The sequence below is a fragment of the Chanos chanos genome, chromosome 1, assembly GCF_902362185.1.
Source record: "Chanos chanos chromosome 1, fChaCha1.1, whole genome shotgun sequence".
NCBI classification, from domain to species: domain Eukaryota; kingdom Metazoa; phylum Chordata; class Actinopteri; order Gonorynchiformes; family Chanidae; genus Chanos; species Chanos chanos.
Window position 1 is genome coordinate 21,212,062 of NC_044495.1, and position 11,132 is coordinate 21,223,193.

Consider the following 11,132-nt stretch of genomic DNA (forward strand, 5'->3'; position numbering starts at 1 on the left):
AAGTGAAACAATGAGACCACTTGTATATTTTCTGTGTCACTATGCCCTCTCTGAGCCACTTCTGACTTCACACAGGAAAATGCACTGTAAGACACTGAAAATGAAATATTTACATGAAATTTAAAGCTCATGGCCTTTTTCCAGCATGTTTTAACTTCTGAACAACTGAAACCTTAACAGCCAGAACCACAACAGCGAATTGGAGATTTTCTCACTGGAAAAGTCATGGCGTAAAATCGGGGAAAAAATTGGTCCATTGTGAAGGGACGGTCAGCTGAGAGAGAAACAAAAGAATAACATGTTTGTCTGGCTCTTCTTATCAGAGATGTGATCAGGGCTCTGGAGATATGAGAGAGAAGATTCCTCCAGCCTCAGGGCAGGGGAAGAGACGCCCTCTGAGGGACGGAGATGGAACACAATGCAGAGCATGCTGCCACTGACAGGCTCCCTATTGTCTGAGTCTTGTGTAAGTGTTTGTACTGCAGAGAGTGAAGGGGCTAGGCCATGGCACTCAAACGAGGGAGTGATGTGTACAGTCTGCACAATTACACAGTCTCTCTCTCTCTCTCTCTCTCTCTCTCTCTCTCTCTCTTTCTCTTTCTCTTTTACTTTCTTTTTCTCGAACATTTCACCTTTACTCGTTTTGATCCTTCTAATGGAATGGTTAATAAATACATAGATATCTATTGCACATAGATTATCAGATAACAAATGAAAATGATGAAAGCACAAGAAAAATGATTTGATCCAAATCCAGTGTTTTGGAAAGGCATTTACTCATTTATGGATATGAAAAACCTTGTTTATCTTCCATTGACAGTTTCATGAGGACAGACATCTCATATTTTCTCCTTTGAATAATTCCATTGATTTTGTGCGATATGTTATCTGAATGGTCTGAGACACGAACGAGGCGGTGAGTGTGCGTCATTGTGAAGATCACATGCTAACACTGGAACAATAGCAGCGCTGTATAGTTCTACTGTGTAGGATGTATAAGAGCCTGTCAGTTCTCTTCCTTTCTTGGCATAGAAAACATTGATATTGGGGTCAGCTAGTGGTACAGAATGTGATCAGATTGGTCTCTACAATAAAAGGGATGGAGAGGCCATTCATGTCATTGAGAAAGCAACAGAACCCTCTGTATGGGCTAGAGAAATGTTGGGTATCTTTGAAACTGACCAAGGACTTTATGTTGCATGGTTTTCCACGCAAATTTGCAGAAAGGACGACATGAGAGGATCAATAGTCTGACCGGCTGCAGTTGGTGGATGAACTGAGCCTGGGATTTGGTCAAGTGCTGTGTTAATGAACACTTCATCTTTGCACGGATAGATGAGGCAGCAGAAGTTTAGATTAGCAACAAACTCAGAGACATATGAATACAATTAGGTTTTAGATTTAGACATGAAATAATTTGAACCGTGTGCTATCAGAACATCATTCAAACCACAAAATGCAATTGCAGTTTGTAACTGTGCCTGCTGACCTATAAAAGCACTAGCCAGCGAAACGTTTTCTGCTCAGTTTGATATAAGCTTGAGTGCTGAAGGTGTGCTTAAGTGCATTTACAGGAGAGGGGGGGCTCTCCCCATCCATCTCTGTAATTGCCCAGAAATGGAAATTTCCTAAGTCTCTTCTGACAAGATGTTCCATTCATGTCCCCTGCCATTGCCATAGTAACCGATATATCTTCTCTGACTCACGATTGCCAAGATCCTTTCTGAACATAAAAGACATATCCACCTCCTACCCTCTTCATATGCATGTAAAGAGAGCTAAGTGATGGTGATGGTGATGATGATCATGCTGATGATGATGAAAGACAGAAAGAGCAGGTTTCATGATGCATCCGTCTTTTGGATCTTAATAGGCTATGGTAAAGTTGAGGGCTCTCCAAGGGAGTAGCCTGTTGTTGGGTGAACAGAGGAAGAAATATATATTGTTATTGTACAGCCACAACTACCACAGCTAGAAGAAAAAGAGCAGACAGGACTAATGAATAAATAAATAAATAAATAAACTGCCTGGACAACAAAGGGTCTGGCTGGAGGAGGACAGGTCTTTGAATCGCCTGCTGAGCACAGGGATGAATCATCGGAGAGCTTCTAGAGAGTTCCCTGAGGAGGGGGCTGTGTATGAGGGTGCTACAGTAACGTGACTCTGGAGATATTAGATGGCATCATTAACCTGGAGGGTCTGTAGTTTTACCCCAACAACACAGAGCACAAGAACAGAGTGCTAGTGCAAGAGGAGAATATGTTCATGCATACACATTGGTGGAGAGAAAGAAATTCTGTGTACTCTAACAACCTTTTTATCATCTTGTGTATGTTTTTTTTTTGTTGTTGAAACCTGCATATACCAGAGGCACTGGAGTGGCACACCAGCAATACTGAAGGTCTTAGTTCCAATCTTAGCATTACTACTGGCTGGATCAGGTCTAGCCAAGAACATAGTTGCACAAGGCAGGTGAAAAGAGAGATTTGATGGATCGGAGGATGCATGTGCAGGTTCTTGCCTTCCCAATCTAGTACAGTGCTTGTGCAATTCCAGGGACCTATAATAGCACAGGGGGCTTGACATACCAAATTGGGAGTAAAACAGGTCAACGTGGGTAAAAATCCCAGAAAATATAAACTTAGAAAAGTAACTTCCACATATTGTGGCTGGATGAATTTATCTCACCTTTTGATAATAGTCAAGGTACCTTACCTTGTGGGTAATGGAAATTTGTGCATGTGCGTGTGAGTGTGAGTGTGTGAGTGTGAGATTGTATGAATGTGTGTGTGTGTGTGTGTGTGCACAGGCATAAGCATCTTGCTCTAACTCAAAAAGTAAATTTACCTGTCTGGCCTACTTTTCAAAATTCATCCAAATCATTATTGCAAAGCCACACCATCTCTTCCCAAAGAGTGAGATATAATTTGGCGATAAATTGAGTCCATTTCTGTGATAAATGGGTATGGAGGAAAGGGGTCGGTGACTAATTATGCTTCAAATGTTCAGTCCATGTCCTCAACAGAAATAGCCTGAGTCCCTCATATGGATAATCACACAGACAGACAGCGTATTATCTCCAGCTAGAACCACTGATTAATCAATTAGCAATCAGTGACCTTTTGACACAGAAATCTGCATATTATTTGCATAAGTAATGCATATTCATACACCCATCAAATGAGTTTAGACTTGGCTCAAAATGAATTGGGGTGTACAGTACAATATTCTGAATGAGAGATTCAGAGAAAAGGCATTAACTGAAAGGGCAAGAGAGTAATTCACAGGATATTTGGTGTCAGCTTGACAGATGAGTGAGACTCAAAGATGGAGAACCAGGCTTTAGGTGATCACATGATGCACAAGATATAGGTACTGTGATTTTGATCTGACCTTTAGAAGCAGTTCTCAGAACATTTTCTGCCTGACTTTCTAGGATCTTCTTCACCGTTTGCTCCTCTCCAGTTAGTTAATTCACTGAAGATTATTCTGTCTATTCAACAGCTATGTCTTCATCATTACAGTGAGTAGTAGACTGATCAGGTTCTTAAAACACTGAATAAGAAGGTCAAGTAATTTGGGAGTTCGGCAGCAAGTAATCATTTGTGTTTGAGACAGGAATGTTACACAGGAGAGACAAAATATTTCTCTGTTAACAGCAACTAATACTAATGTGTAGCAGGGGGTGGAGATAGTCTACGCACCGCTAAAGAAGATTTTTTATTTTTTTAGATGACATTTTGTGTGTGCGTGTGCGTGTGTGTCAGAGAGAGAGAGAGAGAACCAAGAGAGAGAGAATTTGAATTTTTCATACACTGGCCAAGACAGGCAGAGTAAACATTAAGCCAGTGGAATGATGAATCCTCTTTTTAACACACACTCGCATGTGTTACTCCGTGTGTTTAGGGCTACTGGAAATGGAGGTCTTGTGTCCCCAGTGGTGCCTCAGAGACAGATGGGAGAGGGGGGGCATGCTGGGATATATGTCAGTGGGTCAGGCCGAGTGCCTCATCTGTATGGCAGATAAAGTCCATGATAAACAGCCCAAATCTGCATGTGATTGCAGGCGTATATATATATTGTACACGTCTTCCAGACAAGTTGCATATGTAATCTTAAACACATGCTCTTTGTGCATTGTCATTGTGCAGTATCATTTTGTAAGAAATCTACCGCAGAGTTTTCTAATCCAAGTTTTCATCTCCATAATAATGATGAAGCTGTGTCATCTTTTCTCTGTCTATTCATCCTTTTGTTGGGTTTGGGGTATTGATGTGCATTTGTTCTCTCCGTATCATGCTGTGAACTCATATTCTATAGACAGCCACAACCTGTAGAGCTCCCCAAAATCTGTGCGCATTAGGGCAGGATTATGCAAATCTTAATTGAACGGTATGGAGTCACCATGGACCAATGGCCCTACCAGGGGAGCAGGCTCTCAGAGCTGGGACATTAAATAAAATCCTCTTCTGCATACCACTGTGTCTATAGTCACCTCTAACTCATGCATGCACACACACACACACACACACACAAATTCAGAGAGTTGCAGATGTGAGCAGCATGGCAAGGATATCATTAGAACAGAAGTGAGCTGCTCAGCAGTTTTCAGTTTTCACAAGAATATTTTTTTTTTGTCAAAAGGTCCTCTGTCAAAGCCATCTCACGTTTAAAAAAAAATACCCATTGCTGAATCCGGAATAATAATTGTTCTGTATTTTAGGGCTTTTTGTAGAAGGACAAGGAATACGGGCAGTATTAGCATAGTGCCGATATTCAGCTTTGGCATATGATGAATGAGGCATTCCTCTGAGAGCTGCAGCTGATCAATGAAAATGTATGAGTGAAGGACCTTCGGCATTAGTCCACAGTAGTAAGATCAAAGGAGCTTCAAATGTCTCTTCGTAGCAATCTTATACAAATTCAGAGGTTAAAAAACCCCACAAAAGTTAGCTTTCTTTCTCACACAGTTTGTGTTCTTCATCTGTCAAAAGAACTGAAAGAACTGACCCAGTAAAGAGTTCATTCCGTAATGGAGCTATACTTTCACTAGCTACAGAGATGCATTTTGGCCATAACCGAATTTGTGATGCCATTTCTGTTAAGTGTAAATCAAATTTCCCCATCACAGAGAGGCTGTCACAGTTGAACTTTCAATATTTTAGCAATGTTTTCATAAAATTATTATGAGGTTATGAATTTCTCGATATTGAGAGTGGCGTCATTTTCTGGATAGAACTGTTTTTTAATTGTAAGTATTTGAGTAATGTGTTAATTTAGCTGTTAATGGGGATAGTACTGAGAATGCTCTGTTTTTTTTCTCCCAGTTCCAGTACTGCAGCCAATGACTCCTCAGAATCTCATTTATTCCTTTGATGGGCATGTGACGGATGAAGAGCTTCATTTGATTGTGTTTCCCTTCTAATTGTTGACATTAGCTTGACATTTGACTGGCATTTCTGCAAGAGCTGTCTGATGATAGTGAGGGAGGGAAAGAGAAAGAGGGAGAGAGAGAGAGAGAGAGAGAGAGAGAGAGAGAAAGAGAGTGAAAGAGAGAGAATATTTAGTATGAATAAAGCTGAAATAATGACCGCCCCAGCGTTAGACAAAGGTCTCTTGTCACCCAGCAACAACCTGTAACATTCACGGAGAAAAGGTCCAGCTCCACTCTCTGGACAGATTCTTATCCAACAAGCCAAAACCTCTTGACACCACTCCCTCACTTTGCATCTTCATGCCAATTATCATGCAATACTCATTTCCCAGTTTGCTGAAATGTCAGCATTTTAATGTGTTGTCCGATAGTGAAGCCTCTTTTGTCACCATAAGCAATAATTTTTGTGTGTGTTTCTGTGAAGTTTGTGCATATTAGAATATGGAATATATTCAGTCTGTCTGCTTCTCAGTGGGAGACCATTGCGGACACCTGTTTTTCAGACTACAGACATATTTTTACAGATGACCTGATCATCTGTTTTACCTGTAATGTAAAATCATGCGTTCAGCCCTCCCTGTTTCACTCAGTACCAATTTCCTGTATCTCTGCTGTCAACAGAGATATTTAAAGTAATTTAAAGCAATAACCATTTAAAGTAATAACCATCTTCAACTCATCAAATGGTCACTCTCTCTTTAAGAGTCCACAAACCATATGACTGTAAATATATATTGTGAATACCCACTTATATTTTTCCCTATCCTAATATACCAGCAGAATTTATCATATCAATTTATCACAAAGGTTGTAAGCAATAAACAAATAATGGGGTGCTGTATGTGAGTGAGATTTTGTTCTGCATATGTTGATTTCTATAATTAGATGTAGAATATACAGCAGATAGCAAGCATTTTGTCTGTCACAATTTATTTCCATACAGCATTTCTACAGCAGAGAGAAAAGACCCACAGAAAGGTAAATTTCTTTCAGCAACTCAATAAACCAAACCATCCATAGTAACATACTCAGCCCACATCTCTGTAAGCCTAACAGGTTGCCAAGGGAATTAATTAAGAATAAGATTATGTGTCTTTCTTTATATTTATTACATAGTGATATATCTTCACTTGATTTTTGCAACAGAGGCTGATATCCAAAAGGTGAATGAGAGTATGAACATACAGTAGAGTTCAACAGAAACAGCAGTGTATTTTCCTGATGTAAATACAGTCCTGAAGTGGAGTGAAAACAGCTACAAGAATAAATTAAAGAAAAAAAAAAAAGAAGTACCACGATCAATTATCAGCCACATTAAAATGGTGATAACTTTGACCTGCTATTTGAATGACGTGTAGTGTATAAACTCTCAGTTATGAATTGGGTATGAACACTCAATCCAGTGAATTAGCTAGAATAAGCACAATGATTAATGTGTTTGCTGTGGCAGCCAACTCTGTAAAACTATGATTTTCATTATAATCAATGGAACCTTTGGATCGCAGTGCAGTGGTTGCATCTTTTCAAAGCTCACAACACGCTCACCTTCGATTATTGAGGCAAGAGTTGTAATCTGGAATCTGTGTTTTACTGGCACTATGTAGACTGCCTTGGTTCTGGCTGCCAAGGAGAAGAGAGGTCGGCTTAGATCATTTTAAACTCACTTTAGAATGCGGGGCTGAGGGGAATTCATTGTAAATGCCACATTTCTGTGACCAAACCACAGGAGTGAAGAGAATTCCTAATGACTTGACAGAACTGTAAACAAGACCTGAAAACACTGAACTGCAGTTCACAGCAGGAAGTACTCCTCCCCTCCCCCTCACAGACAGAGAGCCAGAGAGACCTTGTCAAACCAGTGACAGGAAGTGGCTTCTAAAATTACATTTATAGACTCCTGCACAAATTTTAAGGATGTTTTTCTTCAATATCCAGAGTGATGTCAATAATGTTCCTTGTATGTCATAGGTAGGTATTATCTCATGTCATTTAGTTTTATAAAGCTATCTATAGAAAATAATGAAAATAAAGGGTAGAGAAGCAGGCTTGTGACCAAAAGGTCGCCAGTTCAACTCCCAGGACTGAAGTGCCTTTGGGCGAGGCACGTAACCCCCAACTGCTCCCCGGGCACGGGTGTGCTGCCCACTGCTCCTGCGCCTAGTGTGTGTCTGTGCTCACTACTGGTGTGTAAAGATGGGTTAAATGCAGAGCATTTGCAAATTCACTGTTCACTGCTCACAGTGTGTGTGTGCAATCACAGAGGTTTAATTTAATTTATTTATTTATCTGATTTTGTTTTTTGTGTTTTTTTGGGGGGGGTGTTGGGGGGGGGGGTTGTTTGTTTGTTTGTTTGTTTTTGTTTTTTGAGGATATCCACAGGGGAAATTACCCGAACAATTTTACGTCATCAATATATTATTTGGGAGCAACAACAGATGATTTTAAATACTGGAGTTTTATCATGACCTTTAAGTGGGAACCTTCATGTGAGACAACAGAATGACAGACCAGAACTAAAATATCATTTTGTCTCCATCTAGAGGACAAACAGTAGAAAACATCCCCAAAACCTGTCAATGCTGTGTCCTCAATTCTGCATCTCTCTTTTTACCTATTAAGCTTGTGACTAACATGTCAGAAGTTTGTATTACAATCCTGTTCCTTTTTGAACACTTCATGTGCTATCACTAAGATCACTAAGTCACATCTTACAGTGCTTAAAATCTATGACAAACATGATAATGTGTATTGAATAAACAAGCTGAATATTCATAAAATGCTAATATATATATATATATATAAAGAGAGAGAGAGAGAGAGTCATTTTATTTTATGACTGCATAGTTACAGGTATGTCTTTAAAAGGACTATTTCAGGAGACAAGACAGCAGTTGCAGTTAAGTTGATAGAATGGTGACAGCTAAAACAGTTTTAGCTGCCCTGAAAACAGAGGAAGTGTCTCATCTCTAATGTTTACCATAGTTTCCCAGAGTCCATCTGCTCACATCCAACTGCTGCTTCTTCTAAACATGTCTACTCAACCAAACTCTGCTCTTTCTCTCTCTCTCACTCACACTCTCCCTCTTTCTCTGTCTCTCTCTCTCTCACACACACACACACACACACACACACAAACAAAATCTGCTTACTTTAAGGCCACATGTATGTGTATTCAACTCCAGTAAAGTCATTTAGAGCCAAACGCCAAACTATACCAGTGAGATATTCACTTCTGAGGAGACAGACCTCTCAAAATTTAAATATCTCCCAGCCAAAGAAAATGTCAAGTTCACTTAAATTCATGTATCACCACAACTTTGAGGAGTGTTTTTAATATTAAATGTACATGCAAATCTATGACTGACATGAACTATCTATCTCATCATGTAACTACCTGTTTGTGACAGCACTTCTTGTGTTTCCATAATATTTCCTATAGTTCTCCTTTTACCTCCAATTTTAATGACTTATCTTCAAAGTAATTGCCACTTAGAACTGTGAGATCTGAATAGTTATCTTCATTTGGAAATATTATGGAAACTCATCACTAATTATTTTAGTACTGTATTATTCAACTATGTTGTGCTTTCTTAAAGCCTTTCATTACATTGATTATAGCCAAAGTAAGTTTACTGAGTGCTACAACAATCCATATTTGTGTTTATGGTAGTTGATGAAGTTGAATAACTCATTAGTAATATTTGAGTATGTGCTACTCTTTTGATTTAGTAAGACATACTTTTCTCTGTTCGCTTGAAAATAACTGTTGCCACAAACTCTTCTATTACAACCATGTATTAGGTCTTACTGGGAGTAATGGGTTACTGCCTAAAATATACCTTTGAATTACATTAAAGATAATTAAAGTAGAACACAGAGGAAATGAATGCCGTTTCTTAGTCACACATGCATTGTATATTACAAAAAAGATCTCGTTGTGAGTACAATATTACCCTTGTAAAATGTGATAGGTAAATACACGCACAGGCTGTCATACTGAGAAGTAAGAAGTGGAGGAACGTCATCTGTCGGACTTTGACTTTGAATCCTGCTTTACGCCCCTCCACCCCTTAACCCCCCTCTCACCTCCTTCTATTTGGGTGGCTCTAGAATTAGCAGTCCATCAGGTGCAAGGCTACAAGACCGTCGTCAGGATCTCGTGTGGCCTTTGAGTCGGTAAACACACAATGCTTATCGAACAAAGAGGTGTTGATGTATGATTCACTCCGAGGTGAGTGACCATGACTAGTCGGCGGAGAGACTGCCAGCGAATACGGTCTGGCGAGAGTGCAACCCTGAAAACGCTAAGAAAACCGCGACAGCAGGATTTGGCTACCATCGCGGGATACGCAAGCGAATCGATGATTGTCTTGCCTCAATGGATGCGTCTGTATTTTTATGGGATGCACGGAGTTACGCTGGACATCGTCCTGTCATCAGTACGCCGGTTCCTAAATGGCAATGATTTCAAATTGTTAGGGTTTTCCTCGCCATATCTCTGCATTGTCCATTCCCTAACCCATTTCATATTGGAGAAAATCTATTTGCAGAAGAAGTGCTTCCAAGGACGCCCCGTCATTTTTCACTTCGTTTTTTATCCCTCTTTATACATAGGTCTGCAGATCTTAATCGGGAATATAATTACTCTCACCGACAGCCTTAAAGTCATATCAGTGACGCAACTTGTCATTCACTACATCCTTTCTTTGTATTTCACCAATGTATTTCACAAAGGATTCCTTCGCCTTCAGTACATCTGCCCCGAGAAACGCATCCGGACCAAACCGGCACCGGAAAAGAAATGTCCCAGCGGTTTGCCCGGCATTTTGCGGTTTGTGTTCTTTGGAATGCACGGCTTTCTCGACGAAGTTGTTTTCACCTCTATCTTTAATCTTTTCGAGAAATCCGACCGGACACTGAGTGGCCACACGTCGCTGTGGTCCTTCCTCATGTACGGGAGCTGTAGCTTCGTAGTAGAAAAACTCTACCTGCATTTGCACTTCAAAAAGGGATGGGGCATGTGGAAGAGACTCCCCATATACATCTGTTTCATTTACACCTGGGAGTTCTCTTGGGGACTTGCTCTGCGCTCCTATGATGCCTGTTCATGGGATTACTCACATTACCCCTTGAATTTTATGGGGTTGGTAACCTTGATGTATCTCCCTGGTTGGCTTTGTCTGAGTCTCTACCAAGACTTGCTGTCTAATGTTTTGATGCGTGTTGTGTGTACCAAGGATGAGTGTACACTTGATACGGGCATCAACGGACGACCCGTGCTGAAGAAAAAAACTGCTTTGTAGAAAGCTTTTTCTTAGTCCTTATCAGCCACTAATATTATTAAATGTGAGCGTAATGTCTGCAGCACACACACACACACACATGCACTAAAAGCAATGTATTTCCTCAATGGAACTAGAGTAGCTGTATGAACAGCTCTAACATGTTGTTCAAGTATATCACTTTGTAGAATAATTGACATTTGAGAGTTGCAGTAAAATTAAGCAGTATTTTAGGAGTAATTTTATATTTGCAATTCACACCACTTATTGCTGATGAGTTGCAAATGGCCTGTAATTGTTAATTATATTTGCATGAGGACATCTGGGGGGATACTCCCCTAGCCTATAACAGCATGCTTCAAGATCCACTGCTTTGCATGATTGAGTAGTTGAATAAATGTACGTGGTTGTTTTTC

General features: G+C 40.0%; 1 protein-coding gene across 1 annotated transcript; it reads left to right on the forward strand.

Annotated features, from left to right (window-relative positions):
• The first annotated feature begins 9,675 nt into the window (after positions 1–9,675).
• tmem229a (transmembrane protein 229A) lies at positions 9,676–10,737 on the forward strand. Its single transcript, XM_030770934.1, has one exon. It carries the CDS (start codon positions 9,676–9,678, stop codon positions 10,735–10,737), a length of 1,062 nt encoding a protein of 353 aa, XP_030626794.1.
• Positions 10,738–11,132: the final 395 nt, after the last annotated feature.